General features: G+C 42.1%; 2 protein-coding genes across 3 annotated transcripts in view; both read right to left on the bottom strand.

The window, feature by feature from the left end:
• AGXT2 (alanine--glyoxylate aminotransferase 2) overlaps positions 1-1,815 on the bottom strand; it is a 58,721-nt gene extending 56,906 nt beyond the window's left edge. The window contains 2 exon segments of the mRNA XM_042903166.1: positions 652-788; positions 1,794-1,815. Of these exon segments, the coding sequence (XP_042759100.1) occupies positions 652-788; positions 1,794-1,815 (159 nt within the window).
• Positions 1,283-27,471, bottom strand: part of PRLR (prolactin receptor) — a 171,500-nt gene continuing 145,311 nt past the window's right edge. For both annotated transcript variants that reach the window (XM_042952211.1, XM_042952219.1), the window contains 8 exons: positions 18,186-18,296; positions 15,276-15,408; positions 13,652-13,821; positions 9,263-9,432; positions 7,415-7,556; positions 5,784-5,883; positions 5,204-5,273; positions 1,283-3,550 (listed from right to left, as the gene is read on the bottom strand). In XM_042952211.1, the coding sequence (XP_042808145.1) occupies positions 2,528-3,550; positions 5,204-5,273; positions 5,784-5,883; positions 7,415-7,556; positions 9,263-9,432; positions 13,652-13,821; positions 15,276-15,408; positions 18,186-18,252 (1,875 nt within the window). In that variant the 5' untranslated portion in view covers positions 18,253-18,296 and the 3' untranslated portion in view covers positions 1,283-2,527. The remainder of the gene's footprint in view (positions 3,551-5,203; positions 5,274-5,783; positions 5,884-7,414; positions 7,557-9,262; positions 9,433-13,651; positions 13,822-15,275; positions 15,409-18,185; positions 18,297-27,471) is intronic.

The following is a 27,471-nucleotide window of genomic DNA, read 5'->3' as shown; positions in this document are numbered from 1 at the left end:
TTTTTTTTTTTAACACTTTGTAAAAAATGTTTATTTTTGAGAGGGAGAGAGAGGAGAGAGCACCCACGAGAGGGGGAGGGGCAGAGAGAGAGGGAGACACAGAATCCGAAGCAGGCTCCAGGCTCTGAGCTGTCAGCACAGAGCCTGATGCAGGGCTCGGACTCATGAATGGTGAGATCACGATCTGAGCTGAAGTTGGACGCTTAACTGACAGAGCCACCCAGGTGCCCCTATTCCCATGCCCTCTTTAGAGCTGTGTGTACTTTGCAAGTCGTTCTCTATCATTATGTAAATTTAACCCCCAAATGGATTTTTCAAAAAGTATGCCTTCTCCTTATGAACAGTGTCATTCAGTGCAATTTAGACTTGACCTATATTTCCAAGAGAGGATTGTTTCTATGCACTAATATAACCTTTAGTGGAAATGGTGACCTAGGGCAGTGCTTCTCAAACTTCATTGTGCACGTGAATCATCTGAGATCTTAGTAAAGGGCAGATTCTGATTCTGGAGGTCTGGGGCAGAGGAGCCGAGATTCTGCATTTCCGAGCAGTGCCCAGGTGAGATGCTGATTTAGCTGGTCCTCCAAGCATACTTTGAGTAGCAAGGACCTAGAGGACTGAATGCACACGGGCAACTTTCCCACAGGATACCTTCGCTCTTCTTGTTATTCTATACTGGGAGAAGAGGAACTCAGATCTATTTACTTTTGCGATTCTGGAAGCTAGTGACATGTTCACTTTCGAATATCCGGCCACCTCGGAGTCCACTTCCAGCGAGCATGGGGTTGCTGGGGTGGAATACTGAACTCATAGAGGTGAGCTCAAATTGACTATATCCAGCTAGTGAGTGAACAGAGAATGGGTCCGCCAGCAGGTGAAATGAAAAACAGAGGGAGGCTTTTTGATGAGTCATGAATGCTCTCTTCAAAATGGAGAGCCAGGCTTTGGACTGCTCTTGGGAAGGCTGCCCCTGGAGCAGACTTGGAGATTCTTACTTCCACACCTTGACCTTTATTCCTCTGCCAAGACTTCGCAAATGGATCTACTTCAGAGAGATACTAACTTCTGGCTTTGCTTAAATTTTCTTTGCTGCCCAAGATTTCTCAGAAGCAAACCAAACGAAACCAAACCCTCTCTCTAAAACAGTACGTGAGAGGTCACCACTCACCTTTTCATGGTGGTTTTATGAATATTCACCCAGAGAAGAGCAGAAAGCCCAGACAAGCCCTAAATCACAGAAGTAATTTATGGTCTGTGGAAAGCCCTAAAACTCTAGGCTGGCGACTGTTTCAAGTGTCATGGAGATAAAAAACGAATCAGATAAACTATACCATACTATGCTGGAAACTGAGTATAATCATTCACTTCGTAATCTTCAATGGACTTTGGGTTGGGATGGCATTTTCCTCCACAAACAGGGACTGCATATACTACTATGTACTGCAAATACTCATTATAACCTCATAGCAGAAAATACTGTACCCATTAAATACGTAAACAGCTGTACTGGGAAGATAGAAAATAGTCTTTTATTTTACCTAAGTGATAGAAAAATAGTCTTCAAAAATACATTGTGAAACTTATGGGTTTCTATTAAAGTAGAATTCATATGTACAGTAAGGCAGTATTTCCATTAGCATCCTGCTGTGATTATCTTTTAAATTAAGGTTAGTCTTCCGGATTTTTTTTTTTTTTTACCTAACAGAAGACTAGGGGGTTTAATAAATTATCTCGTGTGCTGAAATGAAACAGGAAAACATTTTAGAAGAATTTACCACACGAAACTCACTTACCTGTAATGTAAGAAAATTCCATTTTCCAAAACTATATTCTCTAGAGGCTTTAGGATAAAATACAATTTAGGGGAGAAAACCCATGCTTAATAAATTCAAACCATTTTAAGAAAAAATTGGAGGCATCATTTTGGCTTGCATATTGGCAATGTATCACTAAGGTGATAGGAACTGATGTAAACAATTTGTCAGGTGTTCTGGAATGCATTCTTTCTTTAAATGTGTTCGGTTCATCCTAATAAAATGAGAGAGGAGTGCAAAGGTCAAGTAAAGGTCAAACAAAGGTCAAGCAAAGGTTCGTTGGTTTTCAACAGTGGTTTTCATGGCATTTGTCTCTCACACCTGTCATCTTCCTGTGGTAAACAACCGTGACTCTCTCATTTCCTTTTGTCACACACCAAACCGTGAAAGTCTTCCAGAGGATATACCTGTCGGTACTGTCCCTCGAGAATACTAAACGATGCGCTTTTATTTCATTGAACACATAATTTTATAACTAATAGCAAAAAGTAAATGTACAAACCACAGGAAGCAAAGCGATTTGTTCTGGAATCAGCTGTTGGAGAAAGAGGCAGCTGGTTGAAAATGGAGCATGAAAACGAATGAACTGTGGGCTGTATAGTGTCAATCTAACCACGCTCTCGAGCATTCTCTAGGAGAGTGCATTTCCTGTACTCTGTAGTGTTACCTGAAAAAAAGTCACATTTTAACCAATCGTTCCATTAATCAAGCTATCACTGAAAGGAGTGCATAACACATGTGGGATCCAGGTAATCCAACCCACCCTGCTGGAGTCCACAGTTGCTTGGTGCCGACGTGAAGGAGGCCAGGTCTTCTTTAGCTTGATTCGGTTGAAGGGGCTGTGGAGCCCCCTTGGCTGGTTCTTCAAATGAAGCCAGGTTTTGAGCTTGCGGATCCTGCACTAACACCAGGATGTTGTTATCCATCACCCTGGACACCTTGGCATACTCCTTACTGGTTTCAGGAGTGCTGGGCTTGTCTGTCTGGTTGCCGTTCTCTTTCTGTTTTGGGAGCAATGATAGTGCTCCATCTCTGTTAACTTTGTGAATCTCCACATAATCCAAGGGTTTCACAGAGATAAAAGAGGTTTTCTCCAGGGTCAACAGCCATGCTGTGCCTTGGTCAGTCTTGGAATGGAAGCTTTCCACTGCCCTCTGCTCAACTGCCACTTTCTCCCCTCCAGTCTCAACATTTTTTGAAGATCTTAAAGCATGAGTGTCTGTTTTGTCCAACAAAGTGGCCGATGCACCTGCTGGGCCCATGGCCAGCTTGCACACATCAGCAATGTTGTGGTAAGAAGATCTGGGGCTGGGATGGCTGGGGGGCTGTGGTAAAGGCCATGTTGAAGATTTGGATCCATTGGCAGGGAAAGAAGGGATTTTGCCTTCCAAGCTTGTGCTCTGGGGGTCCCAGGTGCGGGTAGCATTTGTCTGGGGATTCTCTGGCTTCTCAATGCCCTCAGGAGTGTTAAATGTGGAGGGATTTGCCCGGGCTTCCTCACACTTTTTAGACAAAAGGGAAGGGCTGTCGCAACTGCCCCGGCCAGAGTCACTGTCTGGGTCCAGGGGTGTGGGCTTCCTATCTTGACCCGGGTGTTCTTTTGAAAGGGCTGGCATCAGCTGCTGGTCCTCACTGTCATCCACTTCTAAAAACTCCACCAGTAAGTCCTCACAGTCAGAAGTGGGAGGGAAGTCTTGGCACCCCAGGGCACTCAGCAGTTCTTCAGACTTGCCCTTCTATTCAAACACAGACACAAGGAGAGATGGCCGTTAGCTTCCTGACATTCCACGTCGACATCACAGCCAAGCCAGTGGTCATGACTGTGGGCAAGTGGGATGTGCTAATGGCCTAGCAGAATTTCCCAAATGTTAGATGTTTGTGTACCAGGCTATTTATAACCACCTCCTGGGCTACTACTCACCTCATAGTTTTCTTTCAGTCAATTCATGATTTTAACTTAGTTTCTCCCTAAGCCATAATGATTATGAGTTCAACTGGCAGGTAGTATATGCACAAATAATGAACACATGCCTAACAAATAAGAGGTTTGTGAAACATGAAATCCACAGTGCTCACGCATGGCTTCAGTGCTCTGGGATCCACTGGCCCTGAGATCTGGTTGCTGGCCTCCTAACCAAGTCCACCACCTTCTGGAGTTTGGCAGTAGTAAGCAGATTCTCATCCCTCCTTGCTGTTCCAGTCTCCTCCCTCTCCTCCTTTTTGTTCTCCTCCTTCTCCCCTTCCTCTTCTTCTGGCTTCCTTTTCTTTCCCACTCTTCTTCCTGATCCCTTGACTTAGATCAGGTACTGGTGCCCAAGTCTTGACTCTATCCCTTATTAAAGGGTATTGACTTTGGATGAGCTGCTCTATGGTCCTCACTTTCTCCATCTGTAAAATGGAAGTAATAGTACCTATCTGGGAGTTCTTTTGAAGATCAGGGTACTGTGATTAAGAATGCGAAAACAAATTTTTTTTGTAACCCAAACAGTAGTTATTTTATTATTCCATTTCTGTGGCTATAAGGTCAAATTTCAAGTTAGACAGCAGTTAATTTACTTAGTTGAGAAGTGCATGCTGGTTCTGTGAAGGTCAGTACTAGAGACTAGATAGTGGGATAAGAGCACTGGGCCAGGAGCCCAAATTCTGGGGCTCTAATCCCTTCTCCGATATTTGCAATAAAACTGAGTGTAGTCAAGCCAAATTCTCTGGGACTCACTTATCACATTCTTGCATTGCTGGTCTCACAGTGGCTGGGTCAAGTGATGTAATGCAGATCATTGCTTTTAGACACAACAGTGTTAAGATTGAGTCCAACTGAAACTATATATTTCAATCTGGACAGAAGTTTAAAATGATGTAACCCCTCTTTTTATTCAAAACACTTGAATTTAATTCCACCTTGAATCAGTCTAGGCAGGGCCTGGCAAACACGAGCCCACTGTACTGATCCAGTTTCGACTGAACGCTCTCAAAGTGAACAACAATTACAGCAGGATATTGCAATCATGTGAAGAACATTCGAGTGAAAGCTTTAGCCCACGTATGACAAAGGAGGTGGTGGTGGGTCCCTGTTTTGTATTAAGTAAGACATTTACCCTTTTTCTTAATTGATTGTGCAAAATGTTTATTTCTGTGCTTATGAGCATATGCACCTGGTAGACCTAGCAAGCATTATTATGTATTTTCATGTTTTCTTGGCTTTCTCTCCCAAAGGTAAGTACTCTCATGCCTCCACCCAGCTTTCTGTAAACACACTTGCTGAAGAGCAGGGACCCGCTGGGCAGGGACTGAGCTGGCCAGGCTGAACGGATGGAAATTGTGTGTGCATGTGTAAAGGTAATCATTGCAAAGCAGAGGGTCATACTACATTCCCCACTTTTGCCACTTACCTCCAGCAGATGAGTATCAAATCCTTTTATTTTTGGCCCAGGAACTGGTGGAAGGATGCAGGTCACCATGCTATAAAATAATTTGTGAAAAAGAATAGATGACTCAGCTTCTCACTTTGTGATTTTTGAAAGATTAGTATCCTCTCCAAATAGCTGCTACAGACTATGGTAGATAGGAGTTAGACTTCTGGGGCTCCCTGAGACTAACAACCAATGGTGAAGGCAATCATTTTAAGGGCTTGCATCACAATTAGCTCTGGCTAATAGAGGACGCTGATTCTGAAATTAGCGGATTACTTGAATTTCTTGCTTCTCTTGATTTTAGTTGCTCTTAGAAGATTTTTACTATTTCATAACTGGGAGCCTCAGTCTGATGGAAAGAGCACCAGCTTCAAAGGAGACCGTTCTGCTACTTTTGCTATCATTGATAAAAGATTTTTTTGTGGGTGAACACATTGCAGCTAATGGCTTAAATGAAGTGCTTGAATTATCTGTAGGTTTCTACTATTTTTATACGGTATTTTTTGCCACAATCCCTGACAACCATGATGGGGAGGAAGGATGATAGACAGTAAAGTACCTATGGCCTTTCAAAGCCACTGCCACGACCATAATCAGACAGATGACAGCAGAAAGAACAGCCACAAAGATCCACACAATGGTATCTTTCATGGTGACATCTAAAAAGCAAACAGTCAGAAAGCTTTGATCACATCAAAGCATCATTAAAAACAAACAAACAAAACTAATAAGCACAAGTTTTGAACAAAAGAGTCCCCTTCCCCTTACCTACACCTCTTTTGATTTGAACAGCAATCCAAATAGAGTAGCATCGATGACAGGTTTAATTTTTATTATTAAATTTTAATAGTGTGTATATTTCACAGTACTCTATAAACTTCAAAATCCCTTTACATATTGTTTTATTTGATCCTTAAAGAGGAAATTCAAGGTCACATGATCTGTTGCAGTAATAATAATAAAGTCCGTCACTTATTAAGTTCTTACTAAAGCCATCCACGGTGTTAAGCTTTTTACGTACATTATCTTGTATGTAAAGATGAGGACACGGAGGCTGGAAGAGTGATTTCCCCATGAGCATGTAAACTATAAAACTGTAGTCGTGACTGCAACTCAGGCCTCCTGCTTCCAAACCCGGTGCTTTTATTTATTTAATAAGAGAGAGGACTGAATGAGATGCATGTGTGAATCTGATGACCCACAGTTCAGTGTTCTTTCCAGTATGCCAAGCCAATGCAAGCCCTGATACTTTCGCCAGGCAAGTTGTCAGTAGAGGTAGGCTTTGTCACGTGGCTCTGAGTAAGACTCTAACCTCACTGAGCTTCAGTTTCCTCACTTTTAATTCCTGATGGTAATCGTATTCTCTCTGAATACCTGAGAGGGTTGGAAGGGCCCAAACCTTCCAACCCTGGTATGGTTTATGGTTCATAAACCATAACACACTTTAGAAATGCAAGATGAATCATTCTGTTGTGGAGCAGAAGCCCCATGGTTAATGGCACTTGGAATCGAGTGCCTTTTACATACTGTACCTCTGCATAGAGACCAAGATGTAACTGACATCACAGACTGAAAATTGGTTCATGCCTTTGAGATGGCATACCACTTTACAAATCTGGGGACAACTAGACGATGACCTTGACCAAATTATAGGGATAGGGTAGATGGGGAGGGCAGAATGACTGAGCATCAAGCCCTCTGAGACATGCCAAGCCTATGTTTGCAGGCTTATTCTAGAAACTGGTCTTCACTGACAGTGACCCAGAGAGCAGTGCTACACTTTCAAATGTCTTTGTATTGGATGGAGAGATGATAAACACACCTCTACTTATTTTTCTGGCTAAGGCTTAACATAGTTTCTCTGTTAGCTGTTATTACATGCAAATTTACTAAATTCTTTCTGTTTTAAAAATATTTTGGAGTAGGGGCACCTGAGTGGCTCAGCTGGTTAAGCGTCCAACTCTCGATTTCAGCTCAGGTCATGATCTTGCAGTTCGTGAGTTTGAGGTCCACGTGGGGTTCTATGCTGACAGTGCAGAGCTACTTGAGATTCTCTCTCTCCCTCTATCTCTGCCCTTCCTCTTTCTGTGTTCACATGTGCTCTCTCTCTCAAAAATCAATCAATCAATCAATCAATCAATCATTAAAAAATATTTTGGAGTGTATGCAAAAGGGAGCCAAGACACTCACCATTAGGTATCTGAATGGAGCTCTCTGGGCTCCACTCACTCCAGAATCCATGGTCTGGCTTGCAGCGAACCTGGACAAGGTATTTCTGTCCTGGATATAAGCTGAGAATCTTAAACTGAGTCTGCTGCCCAGCAAAATGAGTCTATAGAGAAACAAGGAAAACAAGGAAGTCACTCTGACTTGTGTGATGCTTCTTCATAGACTTTCCTCCTAGATAACTGACTGTTGGAGAACTGAGACCAACGAACTAGATTTTGTAGAGAAATCCCTGTTCTCACCATTCCACCCTCTTAGCCCATCTTTTCCTCCTTGCTTTGCTCACACAAAAAGTAATGGGTTTTCTGTCTCTCCATTTGGAGCTCTCTGTCAGAAAGGCAAATATTCGGCCTCCTATCCTCTACTCCCTTCTAAATTCTACTTTATGGAAGACAACCATTTAGTAAAACTGGAAAATTGTTATTTTGTAAACCCTAATGACTTCATTGATTCAAGGCTTACCAATTGGTGTAAAACTACTAGATGAAAGAGAACGGGACCTTCAGTATGTTGAAACAATAGTGTACAAATGAAACATAAATTTACAATCAAGGGATCAGGTTGTCATCTCTCTAATCCCAGAGTCAGTTTTAGCATCAGGTACAGTGGGTTGGCCAGATGATTTCCATCTCCTTGTATGATGCAATATGAAGCAAAAAATATCACCTCTGAAGTTCTCTTGCTGAAAATTGTTCTACCTGAATAATCAGATTTTTAGATTTAATGGTCTGGGTACAGGAAATACAGGGGCAGAGAAAGTAGCTAAATGACCTCACAGAGAACTCATCAGACAAATACAGAAGGCAGGACATTCTATGGGACAAGGGGCCCAGTCTCCTGAGCATGTTGAGACCAAAGGGATATAACAACCAGGATATAACAATGTGTGTTCTTGGAGTGGATTGTGGTTTGGACAAACTAGCTTCTACAGACATATTTTGAAGCAACTGGGGGGAATTAAAATATGGACTGGCTGTTAAATGATATTAAGGAATTTTAATTAATTTTCTATGTGTGATCCTATTATTTTGGCTATGTTTGGAAATGCTCCCGTTAAAAATTTTATCATTGCTAGTGGGTTTGGAGTATCTTTTTTTTTTTAAGTTTAAGCATAATTAACATACAGCATTATATTAGTTTCAGGTGTACAATATAATGATTCAATCATTCTATACATTAGTCAGTGCTCATCACAATAAGTGTACTCTTAACTCCCTCTATTTTACCCATGTCCCACCCACCTCTCCTCTGGCAGCTACCAGTTTGTTCTCTGTAGTTTAGAGTCTGTTGTTGTGTTTGTCTCTTTTTTCTTTGTTCATTTGTTTTGTTCTTTAAATCCACATATGAGTGAAATCAAATGTTCCCTTTTTGAAAGAGACATATACAAAAATATTTTAGAGTGAACTATTAAAATGCCTGTAATTTACAGTATGATTTCTTTACATTGAAGTATTTGAAAGTGAATAAAAATACCATTGACCATGAAGTGGTTACACTGAGATTGTTTTCCTCCTACTTAGTGCCATGTAGGTACATGCATGAGTGTCTTAATCTAAGATATCCTGAGGGAAGTGGGTTGGAAATCTGGTGGAAGAGGATGTTCAGTGCAAGGAACTAGCCCTAGAGAGCTATGAAGATGAGTTCCCATCAATCCCAGTGGAGGGGAGAAGGCACTTCCACATCTGACTAGGTCACATCAGCATCAAGAGGGCAACATGGTTGCCCAATAATGAAGAATCATCTATTCTCAGCTGTGAGGGCTTGAACTTTGCCAAGGACCTGGTTCCTTCCAAAAGCTTCTAGTTGACTCACCTCCCACTCAGTGGCTTTCTCGGGTTTTAATCGAATTTCGTACTGGAGTGTGAGCCAACCAGATCTTACATCAACCAGGGTGGGTGGGAACCATTTCATCCACAGATACGGTTTTTTGTCTTCTGGCTGTTTTAATTCCAAAGTCAGGTTCACAGGAGGGTCTGGTTCAACTGTAGATATGAAAGAAACTACATATTTAGTAAAAGTAGCATTTTAACACAGAACTATATGACTTAAAGGCAGCTTTCTCTACTATTTCACTCCACCATGGTTATGAGACACTTTGCATTTGGTATCAGGTGCTGGTAAGAAGAACTGAGGTTAGGTTGAAGCAAGAAAGATGTAAAATTTAAGGAGGCACAAATGACCAACAAGCACAGGAATGAAGCTCAAAAGTCATTGGGAAATGCAAGTCAAAACCACAATGAGAGAGCAGTTCATACCTGCTAGAATGGCTAGAATTAAAAAACTGAAAAATAACAAGTGTTGGGAAGAACATTAGAGAAGTTGGAACCTTCATACATTGCTGATGGGAATGTAAAATGGTATAGCCAATGTACAAAAAAGTCTGGAAGTTACTTAGAAACTTAAATATAGTATTACCGTGTCATCAATTTCACTCCTAGGTATATACTCAAAAGATATGAAAGCAGGTGCTCACTGCAAAGGAAACAATCAACAAAACTAAAAGGCAACCAATGGAATGGGAAAAGATATTTGCAAATGATGTATCGGACAAAGGGCTAGTTAAATCTATAAAGAACTCACCAAACTCCACACCCAAAAAACAAATAATCCAGTGAAGAAATGGGCAGAAGACATGAATAGACACTTCTCTAAAGAAGACATCCAGATGGCCAACAGGCACATGAAAAGTTGCTTAACGTCGCTCCTCATCAGGGAAATACAAATCAAAACCACACTGAGGTATCACCTCATGCCAGTCAGAAGGGCTAAAATGAACAAATCAGGAGACTATAGATGCTGGTGAGGATGCGGAGAAATGGGAACCCTCTTGCACTGTTGGTGGGAATGCAAACTGGTGCAGCCGCTCTGGAAAAAAGTGTGGAGGTTCCTCAAAAAATTAAAAATAGATCTACCCTGTGACCCAGCAATAGCACTGCTAGGAATTTACCCAACAGATACAGGAGTGCTGATGCATAGGGGCACTTGTACCCCATTGTTTATAGCAGCACTTTCAACAATAGCCAAATTATGGAAAGAGCCTAAATGTCCATCAATTGATGAATGGATAAAGAAATTGTGGTTTATATATACAATGGAATACTACATGGCAATGAGAAAGAATGAAATATGGCCCTTTGTAGCAACGGGGATGGAACTGGAGAGTGTGATGCTAAGTGAAATAAGCCATACAGAGAAAGACAGATACCATATGTTTTCACTCTTATGTGGATCCTGAGAAACTTAACAGAAGACCATGGGGGAGGGGAAGGGAAAAAAAAAGAGAGGGAGGGAGGCAAACCATAAGAGAATGTTAAAAACTGAGAACAAACTGAGGGTTGATGGGGGTTGGGAGGGAGGGGAGGGTGGGTGATGGGCATTGAGGAGGGCACCTGTTGGGATGAGCACTGGGTGTTGTATGCAAACCAACTTGACAATAAATTTCATATATAAAAAAAAAGAAAGCAGGTGCTCAAACAAAAATTCCTGCCTGAGTGTTCATAGCACACTACTCATAGCATCCAATAGGTGGAAACAACTCAAACATCCATCAGTTGATGATGGGTTAATATCCACATAATGGAAGACTCTTCCGCCATAAGAGGGGAGGAAGTACTGACATATGCTAGACAATAGATGAATCTTGAAAACATTAGACTAAGTGAAAGAAACCAGACACAAAAGGCCATATACTATCTGATTCCATATGTTTGAAATTTCCAGAATAGGCAAATCTATAGAGACAGAAAGCAGATTAGTGATTGCTCTGGAGTTGGGGTAGAGTGGGAAATCCAGAGTAACTGGTTAATGGGTATGAAGTTTCCATCTGGAGTGGTGAAAATATTCTGGAACTAGATAGTGATGGTCATTGCAGAACACTGTGAATGAACTAATACCACTGGATTGAACATTTTAAAATGAGTACAAAGGTGAGTTTTGTACTCTGTCTCAAAAAATTAAGGAGGCACTTACTCTGAGGTTCCTTTAAGTACAGGTCTGTGAATCCCCCCTTAAGAGTGAGGTGCCTTGGATACCAACTTGTCTTCCCCTAATCTCAGTCCTGCTGGTCAGTAATATTTTCTCTATTCATTTATTACCTTCTCAAATAATTCTCCATGCCAGGTTTGGGATGTGTGTGTTAACTATAGTGTTTTGGGATTATAATCTACAGTTAGCTAAAAAAGTGAACTCTGGAAAATTTGCCACCAATCCTAATGCTTATTTGTTACTAAGGGTGATTGTACTTCCTGAAAGGATGATATGTACTTACTAAACAAACATCATCTACAAAGGTTTTAAGCTAAACATAATACTGAGAAACGCCTCTGATCAAAAACTATTTGTGCAAAAATGCCAACAAAATGTTTACGACGAATCCTTTAAAGCAAAGTTGCTCAACCTCAGCATTATGTATTTTGGACCAGATCCTTCTTTGTTGGCAGTGGGGTGTGTGTCTAGGATGCTGAGCCTTCGCAGCGTTTCTGGCCTCTGCCCATTAAACATCAGTAATTCCCTCAACCCTCCTCTCCAGGTTGCACTATGTGGAGATGTTTCCTGTAATTGCTAACTATCCTGCGGGGGGCAAAACAGCCGCCAGTTGGGAATCACTCCTTTCAAGTGTCTTCAACATCGCTAAATATTATTCAATGGCAGTAACGAGATCAGCAACAACACAATCTATTTCTGAGACATTATCTGCCAATATTGTCATTCTGTACTGCAGGTTATCACTGGATGAGACTCCAGCTGATAGAAAATGTACTGTAGTGCACACTGATTTTTAAATGAACTTCTATGGCCTGTTACCAGCACTGGATGCTGCAGGGTCATAGGAGGGTTTGACCCTCCCCATAGGAGGAGAGTTCCATAAACCCTCCTTCCATTGTTTTGGAAAATACGGCCCAACACTTTTTTCACCAGAGAATTTGTTTTCCAGAGCCCATGTGAAATCGATGCCCTCATTGATTTCACTTTTTAAAGGTCCTACTCTTTAGTGATTCCATTTTTTTGTGAATGCTCTCATTATAGCAACTGCTCATTTCAGAACTTCTTTTGTTTTTGCTGTTTTGCCCTCAAATGTTAAAAATGTAAGAAAAAGCCCACGACAAAGGAATTAGTTGGCACTTAGCATCTTAAAGGCTTCGTATCTCAAGTAATTTATATGACTAGAATTTAATTTATTCCTACTTGCCAGTGGGGTTGCCTTTCTGAGTTTCTTAAACTAAGATCGAATTCAGTTCCCAGCCCATGCTCATTCCAATGATTTGCTGCAGGAAGAAAATATTCAAGTGTGCACTGGTTGGTGTTGGAAGCTTTTTTAGTTTTTCAGGATAAGCCACTGATACGATACCAATGGGATGATATATATGCAAGTGAACACTTGAGAATCCTAATCCGATTTTCCTTATTGAGTGGTGGTAGGTAAATCAGGAAGACTTGGGTAACCATGAGCCTAATTAGCTATTCCTTAGACTATTACCCAAGATGAGGGCTGAACTCAGGCCTGGCCAAGCCATCTCTTGTCCTAAGATACTTTTTGTCACCCTTGCTAAACCATCCAGGCCACTACAGTTATGCCTAGTTGTCCCGTAGCTCACTGCTGATCATGCAAAGCAAGAAGCAGCTCTCAGGTTGGCTTTGTTTCGCTTTGCTAATGACTTCTCCAAACTTTGTGCTTGTGCTCTTGGCCTTCAGACTGCTCTTCAAGTATTCACTCCCCAAATTATTTATTTTTGAAATAATGGCTCCAGTTGCTGAGCACACGTATACTGAAAATTGAATCTGGGGCAAGTCAGTTGGAGTAATTCCTTGGATACAGAAGCAGATGAATACCTCCTGAGAGGTGCTATTCTGTGGGGTAGCTCTGTCTTCCCTTGGGAGGGACAAAATAAGAGAGAAGGGGACATTGGTTGCAGGAGGAGGGCTGCAGGGAAGCATAAATAGAACATTCCTTCTGGATGCAAGAGGATGGGAAGAAGGGTCAAGGGAAAGCACAGAAACACAAGGATCCCGAGGGCCAGTCCTACTGCTATGAATGACTCAATTAAAGTTGGTTTGAAAAACTCAGTTGAGCAGGGTATTGTAAATTTTCTCATCTTTCTTTTGTGGGACGCGTGCAAAAGCCAAGAAGACTCAAACTGAGTTTGACTACTGGCAAATCCATAACGGAGTAACAAATTCCTTACCTGTCGCCCTTCCCCTTACCTATGTAAGTCACGTCCACATAACGTGGATCCGAGGAAGTGCTTCCCATCTGGTTTGTGGCATTTATTGTGATGATGTACATTGTCCAGATGGAGGTGTGCTTCTTGTTGAAGTAACAGGAATTGGGGCCACTGGTTATGTAGTCTGGACATTCATGTGTGAGTGTCTCTCTGCAATGAGTGATATATTAGCAGTGAATAAGAAAGTAGTAAAAAGAGTTTAGTCTTTTTCTTTTCTTATTTATTTATTTATTTATTTATTTATTTATTTATTTTTATTTTTTAGTCTTTTTCTGAATAGATCATTAACACTGGCTTTTGAGGATCAGATGTTCCAATACAAATACCAGAGCTAAGGAATGGCTCCCCCAACATCTGTGTCCTGCCCATGTCAGCTGGGAGTGATACAGGAAAGAGGGTGCTGGGGATGGTGATAGAAGAGTTACATCAGGTCCCCAGCGACCCTGCTTCTCACCGTCACTTCCCTTCGGCAGGTGTTTGTGGGCTTTGTGATTTGTGCCCCTTGCCAATAAACACTTGCACTTTCAATGGCCAAGGTGCCACCCTACTCAGAGAATGGCCACTGGGCCATCTCAGGAAATGGGACTCTCCCCCTTACACATACCCTGCGGGTTGTGCACACGCGGCATTTCTTGCACATAGGTGTTGAGTCACATTTCATTAACAAAAGATGAAATAGAGGATAAAAATTGATGTCGGTGTATTTCAGACTGCACTAAGTCAACAACAGAGGCAAGGGACTCAGAAAAGAGAGAGTTCAGGACCAGGTGGCTCACTGGGCTGCTCACATTTAGACTTCACAGCCTCACTGCAAGACCCGCCACAAGGTGTGAAGGTGTATTTGATTCCAGTCACCCGTGTGAGTTCCTGAAATCTATTTACATGCATCCTCCTTTGGGTCCCAGAAGGGATGACAGCTTTGTGTCCAACAAAGTGCAGTCCTTGGGAGGTGGGCCAGCTGTTGCAACCACAGGACTACAGCCCTCCTGGGATTTCCAGAAAGGTTTCATTATGAGTAAAACAAAATCTTCCCCTGGAGATGACCTTGTTCAGCCCTCACTGAAACCTTAGCTCCAAATACACCCCCGGGACGATCCTGGATCCTGGATCAGCAAACGCTAAGGAAAAGTCCTTACCTTCCTTTGCTTTGAGGGCTCTTTACTTGGTCACAAAACAAGTTAGAAAACCTAACGTTACCATGGTTGTTAAGGATTACATGATAATCCACTTATATCGCAAAAGTAACAATTACTAAAAGACAAATTACACATGGCACAAGGTTTACAGATAAGCATCTAAAACTAATGAGCACTCAGGAACGATTCATATGTGACTTTGGGCTACAACCTAAGCTTCAGACAGGCAGTGGAAACAATGCCATATTATATTTCTGGGGTGGCAAAAGAGCTTATGCGCATCTAGGGAGCTCCTGAAGGACATTAACACGAGAATGTGGACATGAACAGTAAGTTCTTTGCCCCAGTGGTAGGAGCCTTACTAGTGTCAATCCAGGGAAGTGTGGCAATTCTAACTCAGAACCAGTGTTCTTTGGGCTGGGAGATTGAGAGCGGTCATGTGGGTTGATAGCACAGAAGAAAACTTACCCTTCCTTGTGGTAAGTCAGTGTGTAATTGGTAGGGAGACCTCCATCTTCCCCAGGCTTCCACCAGCAGGTGAATGTCTCCTTTTCAGGAGAACGACATTTAAGGATCTCAGGTTTTCCAGGAGGTGATTGTCCTAGAAAAAGCCAGAAGCATCTGAGGTAAAGATGAGGGTGCATTCAACCATTCGACCATCCTGCTGGTGACAGAAGCAGATTCGTGGGACCAGCCCAGTGATGAGGTCTTGGGGTGAGCAGGCCTAGGGGTGGGTTGCTCAGAAATGCCACAGTGTCAGCATCCGGTAACATTCCTCTGTGGGCTGCCCGGATGTTGGCAGGACTGAGAGAAAGAGCTGTGTGTGATTGTGTGTGTGTGTGTGTGTGTGAGAGAGAGAGAGAGAGACAGAGAGACAGAGCTGTGTGTGTGTGTGTGTGTGTGTGTGTGTGTGTGTGTGTATGCCTGTGCTTGTACGTCCTGTGAGGTAAGAAACTAACTGGGATTGGTGACTGACTATAAGGGTACACATGGACTGAAGAGGACGTGGCCCTTCCTCAATCCCAGAGTCTATGAAACTGACACCATCTCACAGTATAAGGGTGACTGTGGAAAGAATTCTCCCCCAGGCACCAGCATCCTGGGGACACTCTGCTGAAACAGGGTTCTCTGGCACTTCATCTGCTCACAAATCTCCATCTTTCTGCCATTCCCACACCATTGACTCAATCTGTGGCCTTCATTTTCCTTTGATTCCATTTGGCTTGGACCTCTGACCCAGTCTCACCCTCTGTCTCCTCATTCTTCCACCCCCATTTCTGAATCTTGTTTTTTAGTCCCTTTTGTCTTATATTTTCCCCCTTCCCCTTGGGTCTTTTTGTGGTGAGTGGCAAAGGGCTTCCTTGTAGTTTTATGACTCTTTTGGGGGTGGGAGGCATGGTAAGAGGTGAGGGAGTGGAGAGCTGCCCTCCTGGTTACCAGCTACCATTATTATACAAGAGCTAGAAGGTCTGAATGAGGTGATGTGGAAAATATAATGTCAAGAGAATGGGGTTTTTTACTTGCTTAATCCCCAAAGCTCTTGGTGAGCTTGCCCCCTCTCTTCTTCCTTATCTGTCAGGTCCAAAGAGGGGAAAGAGTGGCCCTGGGAGTTTGCCCTGTGCTGCTGGGCTAGGAGTGCCACCGTGCCCATCCACAGAACCCCAGCTGATCCTCCTTTTTCCCCAAGCTGGATGCCTGAGCTAGAGCTTAGTGGAGAAAGTCAGCAGCAGAGAGGAGAGCTTTCAAAAGGTGTCAGTCTCAGCAACTCGGTGGGAGGGAGGGTTCTGTCTGTTTTCTCTCACACTTGTCCCCTCCCCACCACCCCCACCCCCCTCCTGCTGGCTCCTGGGCCAGAATTTCTTGCTGAGCACCAGATCAGAAAGGGCAAGTCGGAGGAGGACAGGCATGGAAGAAGGGGTACCAGGCAAAACTAGCCAGAAAGAATTTCATGGAATGATATGATGAGGTGCATAGGATGGGCAGAGGACACTGGGCTAATCATGTCAGCGGGAGCCAAGCTACCTCTGGCTCCCAGTCCCCCTGAAAACCGTCAAAGAACTACAGAAAACCTTGGAATCCATGCCAGCCCGCCTGGGTTTAGGTCTGCTGATATTTGTAACATCATTCCTCCTCCAGGGAAAATTTCTTCAAGACAATCTCACAGGTTGAAACAATTTGTTTGCTGTGTTTTGTTGTGGGTGGGAAGGAGTGTGTGGGACAGAAAGGTTTATTAACCAACTCTCCCCCCCCCAAACTTATGGCTCAATAATGAGTATATTCAGAAGACAATTAAGGCAACTGATGATTATTTGAGCACTTCAAGTTTCCTCATGGATTATACTGATCTCTATTGTCCTTTTCTCTCTGGAAGCTTATCTCTTCTACATTTCACTGGTTATTCATAGTACTTCTAGGAAACTCAAGAGAGGAGAGCACAGCTGTGAAATTATGATTAGTCAAATGTTCCTTTCATTCACTTTAGCGGACACAGTGAAAATTAATGGACTGTCTCACTATCCTTATAAAGTGCACACAGAGGGACAACCACATAGGCACCATACACACAGGTACACACAAATACCCACATAGAGCCCACCTCACAAACACACACATGCACACCCCCCCGCCCCCAAAGACATACATGCATATGCATACTCAGAGAGCACAGGCAGGTACACACATTGAAATATACACATTCATGGAGGTACACACACAGACGTATACTTACATTGGTATACACAGAGAAGCATTTGCAATCAGATACACATAGAGAAGTTAATACACAGAAGTATATACAAAAGTATCCACACCCAAAGATACACAGAGGTGGCGGCACCGAAATGTACCTACCAGCATGCTGGCTCTGTGAACTTCATTTCTCCCACGGGCACAGACAACAGAGTTGGCTATATGTTTCCGACCATGTAATAGCAATCCCTGTTATCTCTTTACACTTTTTCAAAGATTTTCCACATATATATTATTTCATCTGAGGTGGAGGGAACATCATTATCCTCACTTTGAAAAAGCGGAACCCCAGAGAGATTGAGTGATTGGCTCAAGGTTCCATATATAGCTAGTAGTAGCTGGAAGGCTGGACTGAGACTCTGGTCTTGTTCATACAGCGGCTTCACTGCATTCCCAGAGTGAGGACAGAAGGCACAACATAGGGACATGCCTTTGCATTCACCGCATTGCTTCCTTTGCATTAATTTCTGCATTAATTTTAGTGCCAAAAAAATACTGCAAATTAATAGCAGCAAATCACTTTGACACTTTCCTTTCTTGTAACTGCAGTACAAGAGGACTATATGGACTCTCCACCCTCTCAAGAAACACCCCATGGAATTAAAGAGAGCAGGACAGTCTCTTACTTACCATTCAGGAGTCTGGTGTTGAGAAAAAGTAGCGAAACGAAAATTGTGGATGCCACACTTTCCTTCATTTTAGCTTCTTTTCTCTTTCTACAGGAAATGTATCAGGCTTTCACTGAAAGAAAAGGCACCAGGCAACTTTTTGTGAAATAACAGTCTGGTCAGGCACATGCACCACTTTATTCTGGGTGTTTGCAACTGATTCTTGCTCCTTGCCTAACATGAATGACAAAACAGCAGGAAAGGAATGTAGGAAAATTGTAACATGGTTGGATGGCTTGGCTCAGAAGCATACATGCACACATGCTAGGACAAATTCTACCACCAGAGGTCACCAGAAGACAGCGTTCAAGGGCAGCTGCTTGGCAGCCGCTCATTTACACACACCTCAAAGAAAAACTGTTCTGTTTCCACTCTTTGCTCACCTAACAATACACCACCAATGTTATGTGACACAGATCGTGTGCCCCACAAGAGAGCCATTCTTGGAGGGCTTTGATCCACCAGTCAAAAATAAGCCAGGCTGAAAAGCCAAGTACCCTCAGTATGACTTTAACCTGCCCTCATTGATGCCAAGTTAGGGGGGGGCTTCCTCTGAAGGTGTAAGCTAAGTAAGAAGTCGGCTGGGCCATGGGCACAACTGAGAACCGCCCAGTGAACTCCAGTGAGCCTCTTTCTTTTTCCTCTTTCAAGAAATGACAACCCCCGTAATAATTCAAGTCTATTGGTTTTGGAATGTTAAGTAAATTTTGAACCTGCAGGGGTTGAGAGTTTTGAGCAATTTATTATTAATATTATTATTTTTACTCTTGGAACAAATTTCAAAGCCTTCTAATGTCCTTCTTTAAAAAAAAAGCATTTTTAAAGACATTTGAAAAAGCCTCAATAGTCGTGTTGGACTCCAAAACACTCTCAGAAAACAAAGGATTTGATGAACTAAGTGTAAATTCTTGGAAACACATGGCATATATTTTCTTTTAAATTTTATGATTTTTGTAATCAAGGGAAGACCGTCCAGAGGCAAGGCTGCCTGTCTTGAGACATTTGAAATGGCTGAGTGTTGTTTGATGAACCCTGAAAAGACCAGCCTTCCCCCATTCCTCCTGGCCAGAGTGGGGGGTTCCCCACCTACCAGCTGGATACCATCTAAGGGACAACTTCTAGAAGGCTTTCTCCACCTGATACCACTCCCTACGAGGCATACTGGGAAGTAGAAATCCTAGTGACAGCAGAGATTTGGGGTACCTAGGCACCATCAAGTAACCCTCTTATTTTGGGGCTCTTGGTTTAGTAATGGCCTCCTGTGAGGCAGCCAGCATGTCATTCTTTGGGGACCTTCTAGTTACTCTTCCAGGATTCCTTCTTAATGCCTCCTCCTTCCCAGGTTGCACATTCTAAACCACCTGCCCCATCTAAGCTCTCAGATCATTTAATTAATTAACTTAAAAAAAAAAAAACATGTTTATTTTCAGAGAGACAGAGAGAGAGAGAGAGAGAGAGAGACAGAGCATGCACATGTGAGCATGTAAGAGACACAGTGGGGGAGGCACAGAGGGGTAGAGAATCCCAAGCAGGCTCTAGGCTGTCAGTGCAGAGCCCCATGTGGCGCTCGATCCCATGAACCGTGAGATCGTGACCTGAGCCGAAATCAAGAATGGGACACTCAACTGACTGAAGCAGCCAGGTGCCTCCTCAGGCCATTTAATTTAAATCAAGTGGTTAGAGGCTCATGATGGGAATAATCATGCCTACCATGTCTGGAGCACAGTCACTGTGCTAAGTGTCGTAATCATTTGCACCTCATCTAGCCTTCACAGCAGCCCCATGAGTGGCACAGACTATTACCTCCCCTTTTAACAAGTGAGGACACTGAAGTACAGAGAGGGGTAACACATGGTTACCCCTCAGTCACATGCCATTGGGAGAGTGAAATGTAGTAAATCTGAGCTCCTCTGAGAATCAGCTTTATTTGCAGACAGTCTGTGATGGACAGTGCAATAATTCCTCCTTCTATGGCAGGGAGAGTGGGGACAAGAGCAAGGGACCCGAGTGAGCAGCACGCCAGGCCCCGAGCAGGCATGGAGCCAGGACAGTCAGGCTGCGGGGCCTACTTGTGCTCTCATAATACTTTGCTCTCACAAATCCAGCTTCAATAGGTCCATATAGCCCTGGAAGAGTTCTTTTGTCTTGGAGATCTTATGATCTATCTCATCCTGGCTTGGGGATGGGATTTGGCCCACTGACTGAAGAAGTTCTAGAATATCCTTTTATTGAGACTTCTCTGCTCTTTGGGGCATTGCATTAAAATGCTTGAGATCAACATGCTATAAATCACAATTTTTAGGCAAGGTCAGATGCTGTCTGGACAGCTCTGCCAAGTCAAGGCTCCAAGTGATTTGCAAAAGAAATGACTGGATGGGGAGGGCAAGGTGGGGGCGGGTAGGAGCAGACATTGCCAATGCTCGTACTTCCATGTGCTGGTCCAGGCTCAAAGAAACTCTCTTAAATAAAGTTTTCCTATAAAAATGCTTTCAGGAAATATTTTACGAACCGAAAAGCAAACAAACAAACAAACAAACAAACTCATTTCCTCTGGGATTTCCTCAGCTGTCTTGGAATCTGGTTAGTAGCCACCACTCACTTTCTGCTGCCCTGAAATCCCCATGCCGGGGAATTAGACAGACTCTTAGCGGTGTTGTCACTGTGCTTCATCAGTAATTTCTCAACTCATCCTGCACCTTATTCCCAGCAGGGCAAACACAGTGGGGAAAGTACACCTTCACATGGCAGGGAAATCACAGCTGCTAACCTAAGGGAGCCATGCCTAATGTTAACCCTGCTCACATACTGTGTTTTTTCCAGAACTACACATACTTTTATGTCTGGTAAATGCTAGTCTAGGGATAAATTTGTTTTTTTGTTTCTCTAAGCCACCCTCCCATGCACCCATTCCCAGCCCCCACTGCAAGCGAGATCTTGATCAAGGACCTCCTCATGGATCCCAACTGGGGCTGGAACACCCAAAGAGGGTCCACAACCCTCTTTTAGAGACGCTTTTAGAGACGGTTATAGGGGCAAATTGCTCCAAATACATGGATGCATTCCAAACAGGAAAACATCAGCCCCATACATCAGTTCAAAGACAATTATACTGGCTTCACTCTTCACTAGCTCCCTGGGTGTGACTGTGGTTTAAAAATGCAAGACTTGGAAAGAGGAGTCAACATGGCAGAGAAATATTGGGACCTGAAGTTCCCTTGTCCCTCAAACACAGCAGTATTGAGGCCAGAAGACTTGGAATTCCAGGAATCCGGGCTACAGAGTGACAGAAACATTTCCAGGGGCCCACAGGGACAACGTGGCGGGCCAGAGGTACATGATTTCAAACTGGTGGAGATAAAAAGGGTGGCATAAGAACGGAGGGAAGGGATCCCCTTCTGTGGAGAGACAAAAGGAGGGGAAAGAGAGGCTGTGGAAATATAGGATTGTATTTGGACAAGAGGAAAAAACCATGGGCTGGGAAACAGAAAAAAACAGGCAAAGAACAAATTTCTAACTGGGGCTTTCTCTGGACTGGAGCCAGCTGCCTATTCGCGCACCTGGGGAGGAGGGGAGCCGGCCTTGGGCTCTGTAGCCAGTCTGAGGTGCAGTTAGAGACAGCAATCCTCTCTGTGCTGTGGGAATAAAGCAAATAGCTGCTCCAAGGACAAAAGACCCTCCAGGCACCTGCCAGCCAGAGGCTCTTTGTCATCTGGCTGTCTAGGATGGAACCAGGGCATGCGGAGCAGGATCCTTCTAGACATGGAACGAACTGTGCCGCTCGTGTCCACGTGGCACTGTGAGGAACCAGAGGCCCTTTGTCAGCTGGCTGGGCAGAGTGGCACAACCCCAGGAGCAGGGCACACAGAGGGGGATCCTTTAAGACACTGGGGTTTGAATCCCACCTGAGAGTTGGGAGGCTTGGGAGACTGTGGAGCAGAACAAACTGGGGCACTGTGAGGATGGTCTCAACAGAGTGGTTTGGGACACCCAGTCTGGGGAGGAGAGACAGGGGTGTTGCCAATTTTCTCCCTATCACCAACAAGGTGGGGCTTCAGGGAATGGACAATGGGCCCACAGTGGAGGCAGGACCCACCTACACCAAACCATGCTCCTCTGTGCCTGGTAACTGCTTATCTACTGGAGCAAGACTGACACTGACTGAACCAGATGGCCCCTTCTCCAGACCAGCACTGCCACCGATTCCAAGAAACCATCAGATATCGGTTCAGTGGATTTGCATTTTCTGATTTGATTCTTGGTCAATTATATATATAAATCCATCAAAATATATATTTATTTCTTCCTTTTCTTCCTCTTATTTCTTCCCTTCTCTAGTCTGTTTATTCTGGTTGTTGGTTTGTTTAAGGAGACATTTTTAATCTATTCTTTTTACACCTCTTCTGTATTTACTTCTTCTTTATTTTTCTCTCTCGTTCTGTGGATTAAGCCATATAGTTTCTCTGATTTTCTGCTTGGTTAATTTTTTTTCTTTTCTTTTTTCTCATCCCTGTCATTACTCTCTTTGTATGGGATAAGGCTTCTTCCATCCCCCCCACCTTAAAAATGTTTTTTCCAGGGTTACTTCAATGAACAAATCAAAATATACCTCCTCAAAAGAAATTCCAGGAAGAAATGACAGCTAGAGAATTGCTCAAAACAGATATAAACAATATATCTGAGCAAGAATTTAGAACAATAGTCATAAGATTAATAGCTGGGCTTGAAAAAAGTATAGAAGACAGAAGAGATCAAGGAACTAAGAAATAATCATAATGAATTAAAAATGTTGTAAATGAGGTGCAAAATTAACTAGATGTGGTGACAGCAAGCATGGAGGAAGCAGAGGGGAGAATAAGTAAAATAGAAGTTTAAAATTATGGAAAATGATGAAGCCGAGAAAAAGAGAGATAAAAAAATACTAGACCATGAGGGGAGAATTAGAGAACTAAGTGTTTCAATGAAATGTAATAATATCTGTATCATAGGAGTTCCAGAAGAATAAGAAGAGAGAAAAAGGGGCAGAAGGTTTACTTGAACAAATGATAGCTGAGAACTTCCTTAACCTGGAGAAGGAAGCAGACATCCAAATCCAGGAGGCACAGAGAACTCCCTTCAGATTTAACAGGATTAGGTCTCCACAGCATAGCATAGTGAAACTGGCAAAATACAAAGAGAAAGAGGGAATTCTGAAAGCAGTTAGGGACAAACGGGCCTTAACCTACAAAGGTAGACAGGTAAGAGTACTAGTAGACCTGTCCATTGAAACTTGGCAGGCCAGAAGGGAGTGGCAGGAAATATTCAATGTGATGAATAGAAAAAACAGGGAGCCAAGATCCTTTATCCAGCAAGGCTGTCATTCAGAATAGGAAAGATAAAGGATTTCCCAGATGAACAAAAACTGAAGGAGTTCATGACCATTAAACCAGCTCTGCAAAAGATACTAAGGGGGAGTCTGTGAGTGGAACACTGCAAAGACTACAAAGGACCAGAGACATCACCACAAGCATGAAATAACACAGTGACACTAAATCCCTATCTTTGAATAATAACTCTGAATGTTAAATAAACTAAATGCTCCAATCAAAAGATATAGGGTATCAGAATGGATAAAAAAATGAGACCTATCTATATGCTGTGTACAAGAGACCCATTTTAGACCTGAGGACACCTTCGGATTGAAAGTGAAGGGATGGAGAACCATCTATCATGCTCCTGGAAGTCAAAAAAAAGCTGGAGTAGCCATGCTTATATCAGACAAACTAGATTTTAAAGTAAAGACTATAGCAAGAGATGAAGAAGGGCATTATATTATATTTATGGGGTCTGATAATCAAGAAGAGCTAACAATTGTAAATATTTATGCCCCCCCCACATTAAATACCCAAATATATTAATCAAACATAAGCAATCTTATTGATAAGAGTATGGTAATTGCAGGGGACTTTAATACTCCACTTACAACAATGGACAGATAATCTAGGGAGAAAATCAATAAAGAAATAATGGCCTTGAATGATACACTGGACCAGATGGACTTGACAGATATTCAGAACAAAAGCTTTTCATCCAAAAGCAGCAGAATACACATTCTTCTTGAGTGCACATGGAACATTCTCCAAGGTATATCATATACTGGGTCACAAAACATCTCTCAATAAATATAAAAGAATTGAGATCAGACCATGCATATTTTCACATCACAATGCTACAAAATTTGAAATCAACCAGAAGAAAAAATTTGGAAAACTTCCAAATGCATGGAGGTTAAAAAGCATCCTACTAAAGAATAAGTGGGTCAACCAGGAAATTAATGAAGAAATTAAAAAAATATATGGAAGCAAATGAAAATGAAAACATGATGGTCCAAACCTTTTGGGATGCAGCAAAGGCAGTCCTAAGAGGAAAATACATTGCAATCCAGGCCTATCTCAAGAAACAAGAAAAATCCCAAATATAAAACCTAACAGCACAACTAAAGGAACCAGAAGAACAGCAAAGAAACCCCAAGGCCAGTAGAAGAAGAGAAATAATAAAGATTAGAGCATAAATAAACAATAGAGACTCCAAAAAAACAATAGAACAGATCAATGAATCTAAGAGCTGGTTTCTTGAAAAAATAAACAAAATTGATAAACCCCTAGCCAGACTTCTCAAAAAGAGAGAGAACCCAAATAGGTAAAATCACAGATGAAAGAGAACAGATCATAACCAACACCACAGAAATACAAACAATTATTGGAGAATACTATGAAAAATTATATGCTAACAGACTGGATAATCTGGAAGAAATGGACAAATTCTTAGACACCCACACACTACCAAAATCAATTGGGAAGAAATAGAAAACTTGGAAAGACCCATAACCAGTGAAGAAATTGAATTGGTTATCAAAAGTCTCCCAACAAATAAAAGTCCTGGCAGATGGCTTCCCAGGGGAATTCTACAAGGCATTTAAAGCAGAGTTAATATCTATCCTTCTCAGGCTGTTCCAAATAGATATGGAAGGAAAAGTTTCCAGACCCATACTACGAAACCAGCACTACCTTGATTCCCAAACAAGACAGAGATCCCACTACAAAGGAGAATTACAGGCCAGTGTCCGTGATGAATATGGATGCAAAAATTCTCAACAAGATACTAGCAGATCAAATTCAACAGCATATTAAAAGAATTATTCACCATGATCAAGTGGGATTCATTTCTGGTCTGGATAGCTGGTTTGATATTCGCAAATCAATCAATGTGATACATCACATTAATAGAAGAAAGGATAACAACGATGTGATCCTGTCAATAGATGCAGAAAAAGCATTTGACAAAACACAGCATCCTTTCTTAACAAAAACCTTCAAGAAAGTAGGGATAGAAGGAACATACCTTAACATCATAAAAGCCATATATGAAAAGGCCATGGCTAGTATCATCCTCAATGGGGGAAAAAATGAGAGCTTTCCTCAGGAACACGACAGGGTTGTCCACTTTCACCACTGTTGTTTAACATAGTGTTGGAAGTCCTGGTATCAGCAATCAGACAACAAAATTAAATAAAAAAGCATCCAAATTGGCAAAGAAGAAGTCAAACTTCACTTTTTGCAGATGACATGCTACTCTACATGGAAAACCCGAAAGATTCCACTGAAAAGCTGCTAGAACTGATACATGAATTCAGCAAAGTCACAGGATACAAAATCAATATACAGAAACCAGTAGCATTTCTATACATCAATAATGAAACAACAGAAAGAGAAATCAAGAAATTCATCCCATTTTCAGTTGCAACAAAAGCCATAAAATACCTGGGAATAAACCTAACCAAAGATGTAAAAGATCTGTATGATGAAAACTTTAGAATAAACTTATGAAAGAAATTGAGGAAGACACAAAGAAATGGAAAAACATCCCATGCTCATGGATTGGAAGAACAAATATTGTTAAAATGTCAATACTACCCAAAGTAGTCTATACATTCAATTCATTCCCCTCCAGATTACACTGGCATTCTTCTCAAAGCTAGAACAAACAATCCTAAAATTTGTATGGAACCTAAAAGACCCCAAATAACCAAAGTAATGTTGAAAAAGAAAACCAAGTGGGAGGCATCACAATCCTGGATTTTAGCCTCTACTACAAAGCTGTAATCATCAAGACAGTATGGTATTAGCATAAAAACAGACACATAGATCAATGGAACAGAAAAGAAAACCCAGAATTGGACCCACAGATGTATGGCCAACTGATTTTTAACAAAGTAGGAGAGAATATCCAACGGAAAAAAGACCGTCTCTTTAGCAAATGGTGCTGGGAGATTGGACAGCAACATGCAGAAGAATGAAACTGGACAACTTTCTTACACCATACACAAAAATAAACAAAATGGATGAAAGACCTAAATGTGAGACAGGAAACCATCAAAACCCTGGAGTAGAAAGCAACCTCTTTGACTTCGGCTGCAGCAATTTCTTGCTTGACAAGTCTCCAAAGGCAAGGGAAATAGAAGCAAAAATGAACTATTGGGATCTCATCAAGGTAAAAAGTTCCTGCACAGCAAAGAGAACAATCAAAAAAACTAAAAGGCAACCTATGGAACGGGAGAAGATATTTGCAAATGACATATCGGATAAAGGGTTAGTAACCAAAATCTGAAAAGAACTTACCAAACTCAACACCTGAAAAACAAATAATTCAGTGAAGAAATGGGCAGAAGATATGAATAGACACTTTTCCAAAGAAGACATCCAGATGGCCAACAGACACATGAAAACATGCTCACCATCACTCATCATCAGGGAAATATAAATCAAAATCACATTGAGATACCACCTCACACCAGTCAGAGTGGCTAAAATTAAGAACTCAGGAAACAGATGTTGGTGAAGATGTGGAGAAATGGGAACCCTCTTGCACTGTTGGTGGGAATGCAAAGTGGTGCAGTTGCTCTGAAAAACAGTGTGGAGTTTCCTCAAAAAACTAAAAATAGAATTACCCTATGACCCAGCAATAGCACTACTAAATTTATCCAAAGGATACAGGAGTGCTGATTCATAGGGGCACATGTACCCCCAATGTTTATAGCAGTGCTATCAACAATAGCCAAATTATGGAAAGAGCCCAAATGTCCATCAATTGATGAGTGGATAAAGAATATGTGGTTTAGATATACAATGGAATACTACTTGGCAATGAGAAAGAATAAATCCTGCCATAAATAAATCAGTCAGAGAAAGACAGATATCATATGTTTTCATTCA

Source organism: Panthera leo, chromosome A1 (genome assembly GCF_018350215.1).
Source record: "Panthera leo isolate Ple1 chromosome A1, P.leo_Ple1_pat1.1, whole genome shotgun sequence".
Lineage (NCBI taxonomy): Eukaryota > Metazoa > Chordata > Mammalia > Carnivora > Felidae > Panthera > Panthera leo.
The sequence above is the reverse complement of the archived record's forward strand: the minus strand, read 5'-3'. Positions and strand labels throughout refer to the sequence as shown.